The 23,907-nt window shown below is 30.0% G+C and overlaps 1 protein-coding gene across 2 annotated transcripts in view; it reads left to right on the forward strand.

The window, feature by feature from the left end:
* The window catches only part of LOC107454417 (SET domain binding factor), a 61,346-nt gene extending 39,230 nt beyond the window's left edge, over nt 1-22,116 (forward strand). The window contains exons 26-40 of one of the 2 annotated variants that reach the window (XM_016071612.3): nt 374-454; nt 1,368-1,480; nt 2,453-2,692; nt 2,778-3,010; nt 4,243-4,419; nt 4,527-4,631; nt 6,345-6,530; nt 8,929-9,255; nt 9,994-10,227; nt 11,859-11,954; nt 12,618-12,831; nt 14,495-14,650; nt 16,267-16,421; nt 16,767-16,898; nt 21,249-22,116. In XM_016071612.3, coding sequence (XP_015927098.2) covers nt 374-454; nt 1,368-1,480; nt 2,453-2,692; nt 2,778-3,010; nt 4,243-4,419; nt 4,527-4,631; nt 6,345-6,530; nt 8,929-9,255; nt 9,994-10,227; nt 11,859-11,954; nt 12,618-12,831; nt 14,495-14,650; nt 16,267-16,421; nt 16,767-16,898; nt 21,249-21,341 — 2,542 coding nt within the window. In that variant the 3' untranslated portion in view covers nt 21,342-22,116. The remainder of the gene's footprint in view (nt 1-373; nt 455-1,367; nt 1,481-2,452; nt 2,693-2,777; nt 3,011-4,242; nt 4,420-4,526; nt 4,632-6,344; nt 6,531-8,928; nt 9,256-9,993; nt 10,228-11,858; nt 11,955-12,617; nt 12,832-14,494; nt 14,651-16,266; nt 16,422-16,766; nt 16,899-21,248) is intronic. The other variant, XM_071178776.1, reaches the window with a different exon arrangement.
* The last annotated feature ends 1,791 nt before the right edge of the window (nt 22,117-23,907 follow it).

The raw sequence follows: 23,907 nt of genomic DNA on the forward strand, positions 1-23,907 counted from the left end.
CATTTATAACAATAGAAAGAAGCCCCAAATTGTTATTTTTTTTTTTTTTTTTTAAGGGAGTCATTTTGAATTTGTCTTTTTTTATAAATTGTCTTTTTTATTTTTTCGTGTGCTGTCTACTCTATATGGAGTTAATCAATCTATGGCTCATTTATAAGAAATTTTTATTTTTTTATACAGAATAAAAAACGTGACCAAAAATGATTGTGTTAGTGAAAGATTGAGAAAGCATCCAACGATTATTTAACATAATTTGTTTGAAATAAGTTATTTAATGAAGAAATATTAATTGGTTGTCTTAGTGGAGCTGTAATAATTATTTTAAATAATATATTGTATAAATTTTTTAAGAATAAATATTTTTGTGTTCTAGTTATCCTGCTTTGCTCGTAGTGCCTCAAACTGTTTCTGATGAAAGTATCAGGAAAATTTGCAGGTGTCATAGGCATGGCAGGTAAGATTTTTAAAAAAATATTATTTTGCTGAATTTCATTAAAAAAGAAATTACTTATTAATATATTTTAAAAAACAATACTAAAGTAAGAGCCTTGTTCCACGAGGAGTTGGGGAAACAGAAAAATGTATATTAGATCTGGTTGCTCTTTAAATTTGAATTCATTAATAGTACAATGAATTTAAACTTTAAAAAAAACTTAAAAAATTTCTTCATTATTATTAATAAATTAAAATATATTAAAGCTAGCAAAGCTAAATACAGGGAACTGTAGCTTTTTTTGCACTACAAATATAGTAAGACCTAAAGCAATTACAGGAAAACGAAACTCTAGGATTATAAAACAGTTGTCAAACTAATGATTATCTATGGGTCAGAGAGTGGGACATCTGACCCCAAAATATGAGAAAACTTTAATTGTTTGGTAGAGGAGAATTTTGAAAACCATATTTGAAACAGTCAGAGAAATGGAATTACAAAAACCACTAAAAAGCAAGGATATAATAAACTATTTAAAATCGAAAAAGGACTAAATGGTTGGGATACATAATGAAAATTAATGATAACTGGTGCAAAGAAGAAAAGATTTTTAGAAATCGATGCCAAGGTAAGCAAAAGTGGTATCTGAATAAAAAGGCAGTGTTTTTAAGAGGCTTACTTTTACAAAAAGAGCAAAGAGGATACATTTATTGAGGGCAAGCAGGGCAGGGGCCACCCTTCAAAAAATGCTTGGAGGGTATACTGAAATTGGTTTCTATAAGAGTTCTCTCTAACTCTCTTAAAACATTGTATAAAAAAAAAATACCTAATTTCCTCATTGAATTTGAAATTTCGCTAATTGCAAGATTGTTGCAATTGGGTCTTACAGTAAAAAGAAAAGTGCCATTTTTACCTATCTTTTCTACTTATATAGATTTCCTGTAATTACTTGGCGACATCCGCGCACAAGATCATTACTATTGCGAGCCAGCTGTTTTCATGGCAAAGGTGTAATTGGTATGCTGAAAAGTCACCCATCTTCCACAAGTACGTTTATTTTGATGGAAATTGTCTTACGTTCTGTTTTTTAAATGTAATGATTTGTTTTGCTGAATTATTTATAAATAAAATTAAGTGCAAACATTTTAAAAATTGATTTAATAAATCATCCATACTTTTTTATTTTTTTTAGAAATTTAGAACACTATTGTTTTATTTAGTTTTAAAAAAGTGCAAAAAACGGTTCTTCTGTTTGCCCTTTGAGCTTATTATACGAAATATTGGTCAGTCAAATAAAGTTACGAAATCAAAAAATTCAACAGATCTTCCTAAAAATTAACAAATATCAATATTAAAGTAATAATTCTTGAAATACTTTTCAAATATGAGGATTTCTGCATTATGAAATCTGTCTGAAGTTAAATTGAGATTAAAAAAAATTGACAAAATTATGCTGTTATTGTCTTTATAAAGTAAAAGAGAAACACAAAAAATTAACAGATTATAATATTTATTGCATATTAATAAATCTAGTAGATCCTAAAAAAATTCAGATATCAATATAGAATCCTTCAAAAATATGGAATATACCTTTAAATATTTTTATTGACATCTCTACAAAATTGAGATAAAAAGGAATGTCAATATGTTATGTCTTTGTAAATCAAGTAAGTATATGATAAAAGTGATCAGATAGATTTTGGGAAAGAACGATTGAGAGGATTTGTATTGATACTGATATTCGAGTACCTCAAATGACAGTAAAGGCAAAAAAGTTATTATATTTATTAAATTTCAGAAGAACTGATCTATACATAAACAAATGTCCTCTCGAATTCCCGAGGCTTTTTCTTTTTTACACTAAACAAAGTTTCTAATATTGTTAGAAGGACAATAATGTATTTGTTTGAGGTAATATATCTGACTCTTCTGCCATTAAACTCTATGTTTCCCCCTTTTGTTCCAACAGACCTAGTAATAAATAGATGTATCATGAATCAATTGCAAAATGTCTTTTAGGTGCTTCCAGTGAAACTTCAGTTCACCTTGAACAAGAGAAATTCATGAATGCTATTGTAAATGCCACCCCAACTTATATGCACGATATGCATGACTCAACGTTAAGCATAACCTCTCTGGTTATGGGTTCTGGTGGTCTAGATAATTTTCCAACTTTGACTCCAGAGATTGCACGGAGAACAAATCCTCTGCAGAAAGCAGTGAACACCTTAAGATCTTCAGGTGGAAAAAGTGCACGTCGTAAGTTTGTTATTATTTATATAATAAGGTGAATATTAGGGAAGAGATTCATGATGATAAACATTGAAATGTTTTTAATTTGTAGGAGTTAGTACAAGCAAAATGGATTTCCTAATGAATAGAGGTGCTCCCAACTTTAATGACTTTAGATGGGGTAGTTTAAAAGAAAGAAGACCAGGATCAACAACTAATATTGGCTCTGAATTCAATTCGAGGACTACGACGAGGCTATCTGATATTCCTGACATCTTAGATACCACTACCCACACGTTACATAGAGTTGCACTTTATGTTTTTGGTGAAAAAGGACAAATAAAGGTAAAGATAATTATCCCAATCTATTTTAAATAACCGATTATTAGTTTGTCATTTGGATAAAATAAAAAAAAATCCACATGTGCCTGTCATTGACTAAAAAGTAAGAAACTGAGAAATTATTACGGTAATGCCTAACTGAAAATTATGGTGCACATGCAATTATTATTACAAAAAATTTTGAGCTTAACTTTAGCTTGGTATTTTTTTTTTTTTTTTTTTTTTTTTTTTTTTTTTTTTTTTTTTTTTTTTTTNTTTTTTTTTTTTTTTTTTTGCAGCATGCAAATATTTATTACACAGGTGATTTGATCCCAGTATACACAATTTGCCAAAATAATAGCTTATAACTTTTCTAAAATAAATTTTGCTGAAAAAATGTTAAAACAATTTTAGCTGAAATAAAGTTATGATTAAAAGTAAAATATATAAATATATATTTGTTGTATTAATTGGAACATTCTGTGCTTGGCATTACTTTTTTTTTTTGCAGATTTTAGCCTCAATTTTTATATAATTATTTGTCAGAAAAGTGTTTGCATACTGTGAAAAAAAGATTAAAACAATATTTGAGCTGTTGCAGCTTAAATCTAAAATATTATAAAATGTGTGTTTTTAATGTTCCTTATTTTTTTTTTTTCAATTTGATTGAGTTTTCTTTTATTAAAATATGTTAGTTTTTCTGAGGGTGATTTTGAATAGCACTAGTCTTTCCCTTAACACTAATTCTGTTTTCGATTTAAAATGCTCAATTCATTTGTAAAATAGTGTTCATTTTTAATGCTGCACACTAATCTACTTTTTATATAGTGGTTTATTAAAGAAAGAACTGTTCCAAAGGTTCTTTATTATTATTAGAATAAATTTAAAGAAGCATTTTGTATGTTTTCCTATAGATTATTTTGTTGCTTCTTTTTTTCTTTTGAAACTGGATCGATACAAAAGGAACTCTCAGTTATTACAATAAAGCATTTAGTTTTTTTTTTTTTTTAAATATAAAGCAGCTTGCATATGTAATTTATAAACGATTTAGTGTTGGTATTATTGTTTCTCAATTGTGCTTTGTTTTACTTAAAAAACCATTGTACACTAGTTTTAAAATACGGTGCTAGAGCGCAATTTGTGTCTATATACACTCTCTTTTTTGGCACAATTATTATTCATTGTTAGCTTTAGTGAAATATTTTGTGTACTTAATTTATAAAAATGTACTTTAAAAAAATTATATTTTTTTACAGGGGATCAAAACGGAATCCTTTCCCAACTGTGATTTCATACCAGTTGAATTTTCAGAAGTTAGGCACGTAAAAGCTAGTTTCAAAAAACTATTGAGAGCTTGTGTACCTAGTGCACCAATTACAGATCCTGATGAAGTTTTCCATAGAGCGGTAGAAAAGTCAGAATGGTTAAATCAGGTATATTTATTTTGTTTCACCAGTGTACTTTTTCAAACATTCATTAAATAATGCTTCCATTCTTATTTAATTTGAACCGCATCAATGTAATTGCACACTTTTTTCAGCTTCAAGGCATTCTACAATTATCTGGTGCTGTTGTTGATTTAATGGATGTTCAAGGATCATCAGTCATGATATGTCTTGAAGATGGATGGGATGTTACTACACAAGTATGTCAAACAATAATCCTATTAATTTTTCTTTTTTTTCAAGGGGTCCCGCAGTATAGTAAAGACACAGTTCCCAGTAGAGCACCGAATTCAAGCATCACTAGCTGCAGTCACTAAGCGGGATGAGTGCCAACTTTGATCAGCCTGCATAGGGACCGAGGGTGCATGGTATCGTTCCTCGTTAAACTGTGCAGGTCGTCGGGCTGCCAAAGCAGGGGAGCCATCTCCTCTGCGGTGAATCAAAATTGCAATGGCATGCCTTCGAATCATCTTCAGGGACGTTTCCCAGACCGTCGCCAATAGCCCATTTTGCAGGTCTAGTGTGACATAAATAAAGTTCCTACCTATTTTTAAGGACATGTGGCAACCGTATTTTATCGTAAATACAATCGAGGTGTAAGTTTTTTGTGGACAGATTCCACTCTCACCGGTTTGTTGATTTAATAGATGATAAAAATCTCTCTTCGTAATGTGTTTTGATGAGATTGATCAATAAAGTGTGCTGCTTAGGTTGTCGTGGTATTCTTAAACTTACCCATGGGAGCAAATATAGTCCAACTAAACTATCAACTTATCCAACTAAACTATCAACTTATGTCCTCTAATTAAAGCATCATGTGCCGACCACATTGTTTTGGTTTCTACTACTATTTTAAATGTGGATAAAGCAACTCGTCTGTACTACACTCACTCTCTATTTTAGTACCAACAACCTCTTTCTCTGTCCATGCCATGTGCATGTTAATACAACAGTATACAAGCACAAAGGATATGGGTACATTACTGATATTTTAATTCTCTGATGTGTTTTCTATTTTACTGATATATCTGATGGAACCATTAAAATTTTGGACAACCTTTATCAAGTTAATATTATTGTTATTTTGCCATAAATATGTTTTAATTTTTTTCGGTTTCTACATTAATTTACTGTTTTAGTAATCAAAAATGAATTTTTCAAAAAATCAGTGGCGAGTAAAACTTTTAGTATAGCTAGGACGTTCAGAACTGAAGTTGCCCTTCTTTAAATATGTATTTCTATATTTTTATGTTGCAACTTTAGTTATTAGTTAAATCAAATGGAAAGGGGCATTTAAAAATTTGATATAAATGTTGCATAAACTATAGTATAATCGTGCAAAATTCTTGCACTAAACACTTATAAAAAATAGATTGGAAGTAAATTGTTCTGTATTAAAAGCAAGAGATTGAAACAGTTATACAGTTTCAAAACTATCTTGGAATTGCATAATGATTCGTGCTTAAATTTGCTCCTCTCTTAACTGTGAAAATAAAGAAAACTATTACTTTCTGTAAATGTACTTTCAAAATTCTTTTGAGAAACATTTTGATTTGCGATATTGTCTATGAAATAAACAGTCTTCTTTCAAACATTCAACTACAAGCCAGGCTAATGATGCATGAGTAGAATCACAAGTATACAAATCTTTCTTTTGACTCATGTTTTGCAAATTTTATTTATCTAAGTAACTAGTTCATTTTTCAAATCATGATCTGCATTTCCAAGAATTACAATATTTAGCCAAGTAAAATTTGTTTTAAGTTTTGAAACACAAAAATAGGAAGTTTTTTTCCCCAAATAGAAGAAATCTATAAACAAAGAGGTAAACAAAATTTAACAAATTATGAAATAATTAAATCATAAATCTAAATATAAATTCAAAAAGTAACATTTAATAATTTTTTTTTTAGGTTATATCACTAGCTGAAATATGCTTAGATCCATATTACAGAACTTTTGAAGGATTTCGAACATTAATAGAGAAGGAATGGCTAGCTTTTGGTCATCGTTTTACCCATAGATGCAATCAAACTGCTGCTACTCTTGCTAGTGGATTTGCACCAATATTTTTACAATTCTTGGATGCTGTTCATCAGGTAAACTATTTCTATCATGCATAATTTTTTTTTGCTCAAATTTTTAAATTAAATTACTAATGTGTCACATTATATTGTTTAAAAATAACTAAAAACACTGCTTCAAAGTTAGCTATGATGTGGAATAGCTATAGAAGAAAAAGATATGTAAACATTTTATTAGCTATTTTGTAATGGATATTTAAAGAAAAAAAGTTTTTTTTAATTATTATTTCTAATGTATATAGTAGTTAAATAAAATGGTTAAACTTTTTCAGACAATTATATTTTCTATAAGCCGGCCAGGTGGCCGAGCGGTCAGCGTGCCTGACTGCGAAGCCATAGGCTGCGGGTTCGAATCCCGCTCTGGGCATGGATGTTTCTCTCTCTCTTTGTGCTGTCCTCTGTTGTGTGTGTGCATGATGTGTGAATGTGACCCACCCTATAAACGGGTTTGTGGCGTGGGCAATGTTACTCGCCTCCGTAACTTTGGTTCACAGGTGCCCACTGGGTAACGCGAAATGAGCAAGAATTCTGGCATAGTATAGGCAAAGATTCAAATTTAGTGCCTGCCATTGGAAAAAAAAAAATATTTTCTGTAAGAAATATGTTAAAAATTAGCTTACAATTTTACAACTAATAAAATTTTTATGCATTATAACAAAAAACAGTTTTTTTTTTTTTAAATTTATTTTTCACACATGTAATTTTTATGTAACATCTGTTTGTATAAAGAACAAAATTTTTTCATTATCTGTGTAAAATATGAAAGCTAATTTTCAGGTATTTCTCTTGAAAAATCTTTCAACTTTATTTTAATGTTTAAAATTGTATTTTTTTTTCTATTTAAATCAGCATTATTGTCTCAGTACTTCTCTTTAAATTCTCAAGTATTTTGTAAATAGAATAGCGTGGGAGGCAAGAATTTAAAATAATAATAATTAGAGTAAGAAAGAAGTATGTTTTAAAGACGATAAGGAAAATACACTTTTTTTCTCTCCTAAGGATCAGGCTTTTTTTTCCTTGAATGTTTTTATTGCTTTTAAATCTTGAATACTACAGCAAAACTTTAGTCCATTGGGAGACTGTAATCATTGTAAGGGTAAAATATCCTCAGTGGTAGATGGATCATGGGTTAGAGTCCCCTTGCCATCAGGCTAACTGTGAGAGATTTCCGTAACTTTCCTCTCCATGTAATGCAAATGTGGGTTAGTTCCATCAAAAAGTCTTCCACAAAAGGAAATTTCTCCCAATGCTTGATCCAGGAATTTCCTTATCTTCTGGATTGGTTTCAAAATTACAAGGCTACGGAGTTAAACATTAGTAGTCTTAAACCCAAAATTGGGTTGGATGTTCAACACCAATTATAAAATAAAATCAATGTTAGGAGTTTACCGCTATCCAGAGTTGTCAATAAATTGATTATTCAAAAAAAAAAAAGCTAACAAAATACATGTAGAAGCATGAAATAATATTCACGCTAGCAATGAGGCGGCCATTGTTCAGAAATGCCTATTCTGAAGTTGCCCTTTGCTGTAAATTCTATAGAAGGCAAGAATGTAGTGGTTAAAATTATAATTTTTTTTTGTGTAATAAATACAGTACACTTTCGATTATCCGTGCTCATTCCTGAGTCGCACAAAAAATATAAAGAGAAACATTTTCAAGATTAAAAAAATTTGATTCATGAAGTTATAACATTACCAAATTTTTGGAAGCAATATTCGTTATTGGATTGCAGTATATGGAATATCAGCAGCATGGTCAAAGGTAAAATCGTCTACGTTATCCAGATCTTGGAGAAAGATCATACCACTTGATGAACAATCCTCTTCAGATGTTCAAGAAAAATATGATAATAGTATTCTCGAACAAGCAAAAGAAATCTAAGGTTTCGAAATTCTTGATGAAGAAAATTTAGAAGATTGGTTTCAAAGTGATGCATGTGAGCCTGGCTTCCAGTATTTGACTGATGAAGACATCGTTATGTTGTTAAATCAAATAGTGATGATAGTAACTGATGCAGAAGATGTAGTAAATGAATGAAATACAATTTCTCATTCTGCTGCTCTGTGGAAACTTTATTAGATTATATGGGAGGATTTGATTACGGTGACATTACTGCGGCTCGTAAAATATGTGTATCAATATATGGCGAAGACGCATTACGCATTTTTCAATAAGGAAAATTCCTAGTTTGATGTTATGCATGCAAATGTCAGTAATTTGTACTGATATTGAATTTTTCTTTAATAAAAGGAGTTTTCAGATTATCCGTGTTTCTCAATTGTCCGTGCGACCTGTCCTGGTGATTAACCCGGATAATCGGGAGTGCACTGTACTTAGTTTTGTATTTATGTAGCATCTAACTATAGTTTGAAATATTAATTTCATTTTGTGATGAATGTTATTTATTTAGATTCACAGGCAGTTTCCAATGTCCTTTGAATTCAATCAATATTATCTGAAATTTCTGGCATATCATTCTGTGTCTTGCCGGTTTCGTACATTCTTGTTGGACAGTGAATATGAGCGGGCTGAAGTTGGATGGCTGTTTGAGGACCGATCTGCCAGATATAGAGGATTAGATGGAGGTTCAGATGAGGAGACTGGTTTTTCTCTCAAAACCAACTCTTTGACTAATTCAACAATAAATGGCCCATCTTTTTGGGATTACGTTGAGAAACTTTGGGCTCGAAGTCCTATATTTTTCAATTTTTGGTATACTCCCTACAGTGAAGATGGGGTAAATATTCTTATTATATAATACTTTTTTTTTTCAATAATGTAGTATAATATGATTGACTTAACTTTAACCTCCTGCATATCAGTTAAGTGTTTCCCACTTGCAGATATATCTTTAAACTTAGTATGATTTTTTTGTAAATCAAATATAATATTAATAAACTAGTTAAACTATAAAAAACTAAGTTTCTGTTGTTGCTATTTAAAAAGATAAGAGGTGATTGTATTCTAGTTTTTTTTTGTATAGTTCTTCGAGGTTTTAAAACTAATAGTAGGGCATGTGATTTTTCAGGGAGTCTAGACTGTTAATTCATTGACTTCCGTGAATCAAAAACTTATATATCGATAACATTTTTATGAATATCAGCAAATCTTGAATTTAAATTTTGAAATTTTCATGAAATCCCCGAACCTAAATGTGAAGCAATAGTATGTTTCGTTGAAACAGAAATGAAGTTTACATGGAAAAGAAATTTATTTAAAAACATTAGCTATTATGTAGCTTGTAGAACTATTTGTGTATAAATTGATATCATATGAGATTTTCAGGGATCATACGTAAAAGAAAATTCTATTCCTTTTATATGTCATATTCCCTTTAAAAAGTAATTTGTTAAATTACAGTTTTAATGATAATAGTTTAATTATTTGAGAAATAATATACATATCAATTAAATATTAATGTTCTGTATAATATTAAGCTTATATGAATTGTACACACAAATTATTTATTAATTAGGTTTTGAGACCTTATTCTAATATATCCAATCTGGCAATTTGGGACTACTACTTGGAAGAAGAATTGGCTCATGGTCCATCATATGATCTGGAGCTGGTTGCTATGGAGAGACAAAGAGAGGAAGAATCTGAAGCTGCGGATGGCAGTTCTAACTGCAGCTCTAGAAGAATTGTTAATAGCTGTTATGATAATATTCAAAATGTGCAACCTGATTTCTTTACCCATATGTTAGAGGTAAATTATTTTGTTTATTCCTTGAAAATTTATTATTCATTCTAGCCTGGTTGTAATTGACACTTGACAGAAAAGATTCCTAAGAAGGATTTGTCGTAGAAGATTCTTAAAAAATATTAACTTTGTTTAATGAAGTAACATCTTTTTATTTGAATTTAATCCCAAAACTACAATAAATGTCAAAGTAAAAGCTAGGGGGCTTTCAACTGTTGTAACTTTCTTACATGAGCATAGAAGAGGGTTCACAATATGCTTATTTTTGCAGACAAGGGGAGAGAAAGTCTAAAGTTGCCAAAAATATCCTTACATATTATTTTACCAGGCAATTTAGTAGCACCCATAAATATGTCACACTTTTTTTCTGAACCTCCTTTCCCCATTTCGTCAGAAAGACACTGTACCCTCTACCACATGTCACATTTCATGCTATGTGCACATGAACTTGTTAAAGCAGTTAAGAAAAACACGTGATATGGACTATTTTTCAAACTTTATGTTTAAACTTTAACTATGTTTTTTAATGAAATATGTGAGCATAATAATAATAATAATGATTAGATGTGTACTTATTTTGATGAAAAAGTTAGGGAAAAAATGTAAAACAAATGACATAAAATATTTAATCTGCTGATTTTAAGTATTTTTTATTTTTACCAAAATTACCCCTTTCTTCCCTGTGTCACAAACTAGTACAATTTCATAACCCCCCCCCTTCCTCCCCTTCTAGGTGACATCATTTATAAACAGTCTATTTTAACAGCCCACCATCCCCTAGCAATGTTATTTTTTCTTAAATGAGGGTTGCAGGATCTTCAAGTACTCTCATCTTTCTTTCTTTTTTTTAATATATATTTTTCTGCCAGACTTAGTTTAAAGCACTTATCGATTTCATTGCACTAAGTACATATATTAGCTTTGTTTATGAAACTAATTTGTCTCAAATAAAGAAAAATTACGTAACATTTTTTTGCTTTTTAATAGAAATGGGGATAAAATTTGCTGTGTCTTGGGTATCCAAAATGCAACCTTATCATCAGGGTGTCACATAAATGATAAGAGTGCTAGAGGTAAGAAAATACCCTGCTGTCAATTAAAAAATGAATTTGGAATATAAATGGATGAAACAACAGTGGCTGACAAAAGGAAGTCACAACAGAATGCATTTTCGTGCATGATACTGGGGCAAAATTTGACTCTAGAAAAGAAGCATTGTCTTAAACAATAATGGGTGAAGAAGGCTCTTTATACTTCCTTTTGGCTCTTATGTTCTTTACACTCATAGCCAACAATTGGCTGTATTTAATTTGATCAATACATTATTTACTTTTAAAAAAAATTTAAAAACATGGTCTTAATGTTACTTCTAGAGAATTTTAAAATTTAATTTTGTGATTTTAGATTTAAAATAACTTTTTTGAGAAGCAGAAAAGTACACTCTAACGTATTCATTTGTTTATTAAACACTTTCTCAAATATTTGTGTTTATTTTTTTTCTCATTAAACTAAGGATTAGTGTTTGAAAACCAAATTATCAGCACTCATCTCCCTTAGTTAAAAACAAATGGTATTGAATGTTACGTAATGAATGCGAATTTTATTTATTAATTTTTCAAAAATTTATTTTATTTCAGACTTTGCATAATCTGGAGAGTGAACTTGGTTTGTTACCACAAAAATGGCAAATGCTTTGGGAAAAAGTGGATATTCCTGGAAGTGATTCTCTCATGGTAAGCATTGTTATTTTGGTAAATTATTGTGAACTAAATAATATACTCAAATTTTACTTTCAAAATTATATTTATTCAAAATTATATTTATGCAGGGTGATTCTAAAAAGATTTGCAAAATTTTAGGAAGTGATAGTACGCACCCAAGCAAACAATTTTTATCAAAGAATGCATGATCGAAAACAAAACGCAAAACCGCTAGAGGGCGTCAAAGTTTATGTTCTTATATGAGGCAAAAACACACAAAGAACGATTAAGTTATTCAAGCAAATTTAATGGCATGTGATTACAATAAGTCTTCAAAACAGTGGCTGGCAGCGGCTATGCACGCAGTACAACGACAAAGAAAAGATAGGCGGACATTCTGAAACACACCAGGCATATCATGAACTTTCCCTGCAGCAGCCGAAAGCTTGGCGACAAGTAACGCAGCGCAGAAACTCGCAACAGGAATGGAGCTTTCACGTTTGCATCAAACAACTTTCCAAATCCGCCAGCACCTTTGCGTTTTGTTTTCGACCATGCATTCTTTGATAAAAATTGTTTGCTTGGGTGTGTACTATCACTTTCTAAAATTTTGCCCATCTTTTTAGAATCACCCTGTATATATATATATATGTATATATATATATTGTTCCCTCATTGTTGTTTTTTTTCTCTTAGCGTCAATCGTCTTTTAGCACACAGATGGTCCGTTCACACGGAAGATCCATTCATAAACGCTCAACTATTGAAATTCTCGTCAGGGGCAAAATGGTTGGTGAAGCTACTCAACCTCAAGTTTACTCTCATCCACATCGTTTTGAGAAATATAATTATACCACTCCAACTTACTGTGACTTTTGCTCTCATGTCTTATGGGGTCTAGTAAAAACTGGTAAGTCTTACATTTTTAAATATTTAATTATTTTTGTTATACTAGACTGTTTCATACATAGACAGTTTCATACAGTTGAGTAGACTGTTTCATAGTTTATTTCCAAAAAAACTAACATTAGTCTTCAACTAAGTCCTTTTCTAGAGTGTGCAAAGAAAAGGTATTCCTTGAATTACATTTGATCCGATTTACACGCTCTAGGACTCATTCTTAATGGTTTAAAGATTTACCTCAAATGTTCTAGTTCATTAGTGTATGCAATATTTTAAAATACGAAATCAGACATAAAAAAACTACTTTATGGAGGAATTCTAAGTTTAATTAAAATTCAATTTCTAAGGAAGTATTTGACTGGTTTAGTATAAATTTTGTATTTTGCCCGTTATTGTATTTTTTAATTGATGCAAAAATTTGTAAGCCTTACAATTCAAACTTCTTTCAAGTATTATTAAATAAAATAATAAATAATGGTTGAAAATTATTTTTGGCATGGAATTATCTTTGAATAAATGAATTTTGTAATTATGTGCAAATTTTTTTAATTCTCTTAAGATATTCTCAAGATATGGCGAAGTACACAAAAAGTAACGTTATTAAGAGGTCCAAGTTTTTTGTTTGCTCTCGTGACCTAACTAATGAGACCATGTTTCCCTGATTGCTGCTACTTCCTATGTTTTGAGAGTAAGAAAAAAAAAGGCATGCTTGTGTAGTGAAAATATGTTTTTGTGACTGACTTCGTAACTTAAAATATCATCTGCATTATAATTAGCATATTTGAGGTCATTCCTTTAAGCCATTAAATTTAAGTCCTGGTTCCCAAAGCTGGTTTCAAAACACAATACAAGTTATAGTCATTTTTCTGACAGAATTTATCAAGTTTTTATCTCCAAAAAGAGTTCATTGCCAGCTCAATTTCTGACATTTCAGCATAGTGAGAGGGCTCAAATTTCAACTGTATCTATACGTCTGTTAACAATACAAGGCTTAATCAACTCCAGACAACTGCAAACAGCATTTATTGTCATGTTATTTCCAAAAAATGGAAAACTTAGGAATTTTTCAAATACCTAGATGGCTTAAATTTCAAATACACCTCTATGCCTGAGATAACAAAACAAATTTCAATGATCTCTTAATTGTTTCAAAGCAGATTATCACAAGAATTTATTATCAGTCAAAATTCCTCATTTTAAGGATATGGTGCCAATATCAGCTTTCGGAGATAACCTGTAAATACATTTTCACTTCTGACGCAATTATTCTTGTTGCAGATTCCAAGTTAATACCATTTGTTTCTGATAATTCAAAGTGTCTCTTCATGTTGGCCTTATCTATTCAGCAAACACACACACTCTCCATTCAGTTCTGTACAAACAAAATTACATGAAAGAAAGTGTAAAAATTTTAAGAACTATGTTTTTCAAGTGGTCTGAAAAGAAGAAAATGATTTTATTTTTGTCCCTTTCGAAAGAAGGGAGGGGGGAATTTCTGTGATAATAAAAGTTAAGCATGGAAGTAATATGCCCTACATTTTTCAAGTTTGACGAAATTGAAATTTTTGCATGTCTTGAAAACATATATTATTAATGTTTTTTTGTATATCTAATACGAAAAGTACACCTTCAAAGTTTACTTAAATTATTGTCATATTTGATATCCATAGGAATGCGATGTATGGATTGTGGTTACAACTGTCATGAAAAATGTTTGGATCAGGTACCCAAGAATTGTACTAAATATAAAACTGTAAGTGATTCTGGTGCTGCTTCTACATCTGTTTCCAAAGGTGGTAGCGTAGAGAGCTCCTCTGGTCCATCAAGTAAGGCTATTTAACGTATTGGTTATATATCTTATTACATAATGTTTATATATTTTTCTTATACTATATATATTCAGTCCAGTCGCATTAATGGAAACCACCTGTCAAAAGCCAGAATAACCAGCTTTCATAGAGCATACCACTGAAAGAAAGATACAGTAACTTTTGCTGAACCATTATTTAGAAGGCACTTTTAATAGGCCCTTGGTTCATCTAGGTCAGTGGTTTCCAACTGGCAGCCCGCGAAGCCTTTTTTGTGGCCCGCAAACTAAAATATATTAGTTGTCATTTTTTATGCGGAAAATTTTTGTAAAAAGTCTATTTGGGTTTTAAATATTTTCAAGTTTTATATCTTAACAATCTAATATATGTTGCACATTAATTGTTTAATACATAGCTGCACAATTAAAGTTATAGTAGCCAGAATTTTTTAATATGCAATTAAATATTTTTAAAAATCTACTTCTTATCTTAATTTGTAATTCAATACTTATGTTTTGTACAACATGATAAAAATCTGACAGTAATATTTAATGTTCCTTCAAACATAAAAGAATCCTATATAAAATTTTGATAAAGTTACGGCCTGCCATTTGACTGTCAATTACGGTTCCCAGCCTCATGTAAGTTGGAAACCCCTGATCTAGATGGTCAGTTGTACATCTATTCACCTGAAGCCATCTATGGCCAATGTCATGACCTGTGGTGCACCACATTAGCCACATCGCTGACTTTTGATAGTGCCATTTTGCAATGCATTATATACTTTAACCATGATGTGAACAGTTTACAAATTTGACTGTTTCAATAATGCTTCTACCCTTGGCTTAAAAACCAATGGTCATGCCTTTTTGGCTGTCCCATAAATCACCCCGTTTCTGCATTGCAACAACAATTGCAATGTTTTCCGATTTCTTCGGGCACCCTTCATATTTGTTCTACTGCAATGTGCTGCCACCTGTCTTTTGTGATTTGTTATTTCACATTGTCATCAAAAGTAGTTGGTGGTCACATCAATGTGACTTGACAGTTTGTTTTACACATATAAGAATTAAAATATTCAAATTTCATCACAATTTATTTGTACAATCATTTCATAAATAGCAGCACATTGCATACATTCATGTGGCTTTATGTTTTTATATGGAAGAATATTTTTGTCAATTCCTTATGATATGAATAAATCAGTTTCACGCGATTTCTATTCGTTATATATTTTTTTTATCTCAGTTTTAACATAATATTCAAATTGTTTATTATGTTCAGTATAAGTGTTTTAAATTAAAGCCATATATTGCAAAACCCTGCTTATCAGAGCTTTCTTTAACTAAAAATGAAACCAAACGAAACGCTTTATCAACTGAACGACGCTTTAGCTGATTTTGTGAAGTGAAAAGAAAATGTGCTATCATTCAATAAGTATTGCACATTTCAAAATGTTTTCACTAATAATATGTATATATTTTTTTGTTCTACTAAATTAGGAAGCTTTTCAGTGTATAGGTTGTAGGTTTTGGTGTATGTTAACATTTACTGGACAAACTGTATTAAGTAGCTTGATTTCATGTGTGCAGAATATTTTCATTAGTTTCTAAATGAAAAAAAAATTATTTTAGGTGTTCCAGGTCTTCAGTCTAACAGCCAATATTATGATCAATTTTCATCAAATGTTGCTGAGAATAGAACCCATGAAGGGTATCTTTACAAACGAGGAGCTCTGCTCAAGGGCTGGAAGCAACGATGGTTTGTTCTGGATTCTATTAAGCATCAGGTAAGATATGACTTTATTGAATGGAGGCAATTTTAGCATTACAGGCTTCATTTACTTTTGTCACTTATAAGTTACAGATAGCAATTTCAAATTTCCTGTATTTATAGATTATATTCTTAAAACATTCAAAACAAATTAGTGCAAAACTGTTTTTCACTTAACCCTAAACAAACAGTTTTGAAGAAAAAAATGTATAATTTAATTATACAAGAAAAATGTCGTATTATTATACTTTACTGAAGTAGGGTTTTTACACATAGTATATACCTTATTTAAAAAAACACAACATAATTATTTCCTCACATTTTGTATTTACGTGTTTCACATATTATTTTACATTTTCAGTTGAGATACTATGATGCTATGGAAGATTCACATAACAAAGGTTTGATAGATTTAGCAGAAGTTGTATCAGTAACACCGGCTACTACTATACAAGGAGCACCAAAAAAATCGGATGAAAAAGCATTTTTTGATGTGAGTTCCATTTTTCTGAATCACTATATGTTGAGAGAACCTAATTTTTTAATTGTTATGATAGATATTATTTTATTCTTGTGATTTATTTTATTCTTGTGATAGCACATAATAAGAATTTCTTATAAAAAGTCAATTATTGATAGGGATATACCTATCATATATTTGGCAAAGCCAAATCTATTATTCCCATGCCCAAATGATTTCCTCTCTATGTATAGAATAATTCATTTTCTAGGAATTAAAAATTTAGATGTTAATCTTTTATATTTCAATTAACCTTATGATGCTGACCGTCACATAAATGTGCCTGCATGTAATGCTTCAATTTCCCAGCTGGCATGTCAGAGCACTATCTCATTCTCTCCTGGTTGTCACATATATGTTACAATGTTCTAGAGTTCTAGAATGTTTTAAAAACTATAATTTATGGCACAAGAGAGGGCATATGTTCATAGGATTTGAGAAGCAGGTAGATATGAACATCTACTTGTAATAAGAGACATGACTCAGATTCATGAGGTTTTTGATTTTATAAACATGAGGGAAGATGTTTCTGATTTGTGTGCTTTATGATGACTTTTAAAAATGAGCACGTGGTATTTATGTTATCGAGAATTTTACTTTCTCTAGAGAGTTGTGTATTTTGATTTGCAATCCAGTTTTCCATTAATAGTTAAATCTTATGGGTATCAAATTTTTCTGTTTTTACAATACTTAGTTGTCTGTAGAATGCCAAAGGTATTATTTATTTATTTCACATTGGTATTATTTATTATTAAAAGGTATTATTTATTTATTTAACATATTTATTTCACATTGTTCAACACAATTTTTTGCTGTTGTTGTTAAAGGTATTAAGTAAGTTATAACATTTTCTTTTGCATACATTTCAAATATTTTATGTTTTTTAGTTTCAGTTATAAATAAATTGCATAAACTTTAAGAATTGTGCATTAAAAATTGATATGCAGTTGAAGATCTTTATAACACAATCCTTGAAACGTGTAGCTTTGTGTTTTATGAAATTTTGTGTTATATAGATCATTTCACTTATCATTAAACTTACCTTACTAAATATGTCGTTATTAGTCTGGAACAGATCATTAGTAAAATTATTTTAAATAATATTTAGGTACAAATACTTAAAAGTACAAAATATGCACTTAAGTATTAACTATTTACAAAAAAGAAAAGAAAAATTCTCTGCATCATTTGAACTAGGAGCAAACAGATTAATCTATTTCAATTTGTTTAATTTTTGAAATTTTAATTTCTTAGCAAATAATATCAAATGTATATAGTTCTTCCTCGGTCATCAAAATTTCGTTACTGCAAATTTCATTGTTTACTCCGATAAAGCTACTATGGTTTATGGAAAATTGTGGTTTATAGAATTGCATTATATAGGTCTTCTGTATTTTATTAAAACATGTAATTCAGGACTTGTTATTTAAAATTGGTAAAACCCTTTAAATGTTGGCTATTATGAAAAATAATTACTTTTGTTTAGTTTTTCATAGTACAGTGTCTGCCGTTTATTAAAATCACTTTCGTTTTATGCTCTTTTGATTTTATTAAAAGGCGATTCAACATTTGAAAATAAAAATCAAATTTTTACGATATATTTATTCTAAATGCACACACTTTAAAAGCTGAAATAATGACAACATTAATGCTTTATTTTAACTAATTTAATTATTTTATTAAAGTAAAACCCTACATAAGATTAAATTTACAAAATTTTTGCAAAAAACCGATGAAGGATTGCTTGAGTTGCAGTATTTCAAATTAACTTTTCAACATCATTTGAGAGTTAATGGAAGTTTTTATAGTTTTCGATATTTCCTCCTCTTTGTTCTAAAGCTTGTCGCAATACATTAAGTGCTTTTCTGACTTCCATTGAAGATGGCACTGATGAGTTTATTTCCTCTTCTGAGTCTGATTCCTCCATTTCTTGATTGAAAATAACTTTGCAATTTTTGATGTCTGTAACAATTTCGGAATCAGATTTTTCTCCTGATGTTTGCAAGTTATCGTCAATAGCTACGTAACATGAAAAATTCTCGTCCATTTCATTTTCTTCACTGCTGAGCATTTCTTCGAAACAGTTATCAGCTCCATCGCCAGTGCTTAAACCACACTTTTTAAAGCAATTTGAAATTATTTGGGTTGAAACAATGTCCCATGAGTTACAAATCAAATGCATTGATTCCAAAATAGTAAGGGATTTCGATAGTTTGTTTGCAGTTAAGAGTTCCGAAGAGCTGTCACAGTCTATGTCACTAATGATTTTTTGAACAACCATTTTTCTGTAATGAAACTTGAATGATCTTATGATTCCCTGATCAAGGGATTGAATAATAACTGTCACTAATTTAATGTTTGACAAAAACACTAATTTAATGTTTTTCAAATGCAAGTTCTCATCAGCAGTGTGCGCAGAACAATTGTCTAAAAGTAAGGCGACCTTTTCATTTTTCAGCTCTTTGTCCTATTCAAGAAGAAATTATGTGAAGATGCTAGATGTCATCCATGCGTTATAGCTGTTGGCATAACTGGTGGGCAGGTGCTTTACTCCTTTAAAACATCGAGGATTTAAACTCTTTCCTATCACTAAAGTTTTTTTTCCTCACAGTTCCTGTCATGTTGCATGTTAGCAGCGTGGTTAGTCTTTCCTTTATTTTTGTACATCAACCAGTCTATTAATTTTTAAACAGCAGTGTGTGTTCAGGAAGTGCTCGGAAAAATAATCCTGTTTCATTTGTGTTGAAAATTTGCTCTGGTTTATAGTATTTAATGAGTGTTGGCCACACATCATTTACCCAATCGGCGGCAGAGCTAAAATCAGCATCTTGCTTTTCACCATGCAATTTACGATAGACAATGTTGTTGAGGTCTTTCCATCGGGTTAGCCACCCATCTGTAGCTTTAAAATCAGAATCACCAAATAGGTTTGCAAAGTCCTGTGCTTTGTGAAATAAAATTCCACGGGAAATTGGAATTCTTCGTTAGTGTGCATTTTTGAACCATTCTAACAGAGCCATTTCAATTTCCTCCAATTTTCCCTCACGCTTATGCTTTCTTGACAGATTTCCATCCTTTTTTGTTTCCTCGGAAATATTTATTTTTTGTTTCAGAATGTTGAAAAGAGCAGTTTGGGAAATCCCTAATTTAATCGAAGCTTCACGTTGACTACATTTAGAAAGCTTATCATAGTTTTGCAACACTTCGAATTTATCTTATTAAGACTCAAATCCTTCCTTTTCGGCATGCTGATAAAATTGAACACCAAACAAACTTAAAAACGATCTGTGCTCTAACTATAATTTACTCAAACGGCTTAAATAATATGGAGCATTAGCACTGACAGTTTTTGGAAATCTATTCATGCTCTCTGTTAAGATAGATAACACAAACTTCTCTCCCTTCTATGGTTCATTCAATAAAAGATAAGATAAGAATTCGACCCCCTGTTGAGTGAGATAGGTTTCTCCAAAGTTCATTCAAGTCAAGGAATTGACATTGATAAGTTGATTTCTATGAACTCGCCGCTTACCACCCACATTTTTCCTTAACTTTTACACTATGTATGACGCCCAGTGGCTGAGCGGTAGCGCTTCGCGCTGTCTTGCCACAGGTCCCTGGTTCGATCCTCGGGCCGGGCAAGGTTGACTCAGCCTTTCATCCCTTCAGTGGGTCGATAAATGAGTACCAAGCATGCTTGGGAACTAAACACTGGGGGTTCCGCGTTCGGCTGACCACCTGACCGGAACATCTGCTCCTGCACCCCAGAGCCCAAGGTCAAGAAAACTGAGATGGGCACAGTAGGCCTTGGCCCTCATGGGCTGTCGCGCCGCTGAGTTTACACTATGTATATTGCAGGAAAGTGCTAACCACACCTATTTCACAGGTTTGTGAGTGACTGTTGCTTCTTCTAAAAAAATCTTTAAACTTTGAAAAAATAAAATTTTATAAATAAGAGCAAAAAAAGCTGAAATATTGCACTTTTGATTTTATTATGCAGTCAAAATTTTGATCTTAAGAGGCGACGGCATTGATTTTATTAAAGGATGTTTTTAACATGTATTAATATTGTAACGATTCGGTTCGTGCCGATTTGATTTTATAAAGCGGCTGATTTTATTATCCGGTGATTTTATTAGCGGCTGATTTTATTATCCGGTGATTTTATTAGCGGCAGACACTGTACTTTTATTTTTGAGGTTTTCTAAAAGAGGGGGATGACATGCAATTCAAATTGTTGGCTTTCTATTTACTTTTTTAAAAACTACGTAAAATAATATAATATTGTTATATATAAATTCACATATCTATTTCCAATTTTAGTTGATAACTAAAAGGAGGACATATAATTTCATGGCAGCCGATTGTGTGGCAGCCCAAGAATGGATTGAAAAAATTCAAGCTTGCTTACAGTGAAAAATGGGTATTTTCTAATCTTATATTTTTAGGGTTTTTTAAGCCCAAAACTCTAATTACAATACTGAAATTTGAATGCTACTGCTGAAGTTAGCACATAAATTGTTATAAATGTGAAATATGCTTCGTTGTGCCTCTATTTGTATCAAATCAACAGTGAAGACGTGACCTAGGCCAAATGCATCTTCTTATATTGCCTGTCTAAACTATGCAATGAACAATAATAAAAAAATATTCTCTCATTACGTATGAACTTGTGAGGTATGCTCAACTTGCGCTGTGCCATGGTTCTATCCCCTGTGTGTTATTTTCCTTTTTTGCATAGTGGTGTCATTCATCTGTTAAAACATTCATGTTCTTAAGCATTAAAAACATATCTAATTTAACTTCAATTGTACAGTTGTTGCACTGATTTTTGTCAAAGTATATTTATTTGTTTTAAAGAATAAATTACTTTTTGTTGTATTTTCACCATAGGCTTTCTATATATAGTTGTTTTTTCTAAGTGAGCAATTTTAAAATGTATAGTGTTTATTAAGCTCAAGTACGCTACAAGATCATGTAGGGTTTTTTTATATAAAGAATTTTTTATTTTGAACATTTAAAATTTCAATTTGCTATTTATATTTTATTTTTAAAAGTGTTTATCAAGTTTATAGTTTTTTTTTATAGTAGTTCTAGGATTTTTCTATTTTATTATTTTTTCTCCTTTGTATTCTTAGAAAACATGTACCCTAATTCCTATTCTCTGAAATAAAGTAAATTTTAAATATTATTGAAATGGAAATTTTTGTGTTTATGCCTCTTTATTCTTTTATATTAATTACATTATTAGACTTTTATAACTTGAAGAAGAAAAAAGTGGTGTTATGGTGCATGTTTTAGAGAAACAAAAAATTTTTTTATCTCTTACAAGAAGTGATTTATGAATGTAAACTCATTTTAACTGAAAGTGAATATAAATTATTACAAAAAAATTTAACAAAATTATACATGCTTTTTTTTCCTATATGAAACATCTTTTTGAAATAACTACTTTAAAGAACAAAGTGTTGTTTTTTACAATCACACTAACTTGATGATTTTAAGTATATTATTCATTTCTAACTATTTAAGGTATTTTATGCGCAAATAACATGATAGTTTCTTGCTGATTTAGATAACTGAAAAAACATATTAGCTAAGTTGAAAGTAATTTTAAATAGCTGCTATATGTTTACAACTCATGTTGCTTTAACTCATCAATATTTAGGGCTATATATATATATATAAAGAGAAAGAGAAATATAATTAGAAATGTAATACATTTTGAGGAAATAAGCATAACAAATGAATTTATTAAAACTTAAATAGCAAAATCATTCTTATAAATTTTTAAAACCTGATTATATTTTGCATCCATCTTCAAGACTCATTCTTTTAAAAATTTATTCAAAATTAAAAATAATTGTCCTAAGATAAAAAAAAATATTCTTTTATAATATGTCTATGTCTCTTGAAAACATTAATGTAATTGTAAATGAGTTTAAAATGATGTAAGAAAAACAGATAACAAACTCACCAAAATGAAGTGAAATAAAATAAAAATCCGTTAAAATTAGCATGACTACTCTAACAGTTAACAAAAATTGCTAAGAAGGAAGGAGCATAATAAACTTGCTTTAAGCTTTATTGTAAAAAATAATTGATAAAATATAAAATTAAAATCAGATCTACCATCTGAAAGAAATATTTTAGCTTAGAAAAACTATTCTTTAAAATTAATATCAATATAGAATAGGTATATTTTTGATTATGTGAATGTTTGACATAGAATTGTGCAATATCTCTTGCACAAAAAAATTTATTACAACTATAATGAAAAAGCTATTTTAATAAATTATTAAAATCTGATTATATTTTGAATCCATCACCAACAAATATTCAACTATTTTAAATGTTTCTATTCCTTTTCATCCTTGATTTTAAATTTTAGCACCAATTTTTATTACACTATTTGTAAACATTTTTATTATTTACGTGAATAATTCATAGGCAGATTGTCAATTTTTTTTTTAATATTTGAAGACAAGTGCTTTTAAATTGTTGATAGTACAGTTCTATGTGTTTTATTCGATTATCTTAAGTATTAGAGCATGCCAAAAATGATAATATTCTGAATCATCATGTTATTGAATTAGAAGTTAACTTGAGTAAAAAAAAATTCTCATTATTATCTTTTGATTTCATTCATTTCTCCCTATTTTACTTTTAAAATGTATTTAGTAGAAATAAAATAATATCTTTAAATTTTGTTTTGCAATTTTATTTCATAAAGAATATCAATTTCATTAAAATGTCATTGTAACTTTTGTTATAAACAAATTTGGAATTATGAAGGATTACCATTTTTATTTGTGGCATTGCCCTTGCCCAACTTTTTTTTTAAAATTAAGTTTGATAATAAAAAGTTAAATATAGAGATATATTTAATAAGTTTAAACTGTATGTATTTTACAAAGCAGAACTTGCAACATATTTTCAGTTTTTATAATACATAATATTTGTGTTATTCTTATTAAACTAA

The sequence above is a fragment of the Parasteatoda tepidariorum genome, chromosome 3 (genome assembly GCF_043381705.1).
Source record: "Parasteatoda tepidariorum isolate YZ-2023 chromosome 3, CAS_Ptep_4.0, whole genome shotgun sequence".
Lineage (NCBI taxonomy): Eukaryota > Metazoa > Arthropoda > Arachnida > Araneae > Theridiidae > Parasteatoda > Parasteatoda tepidariorum.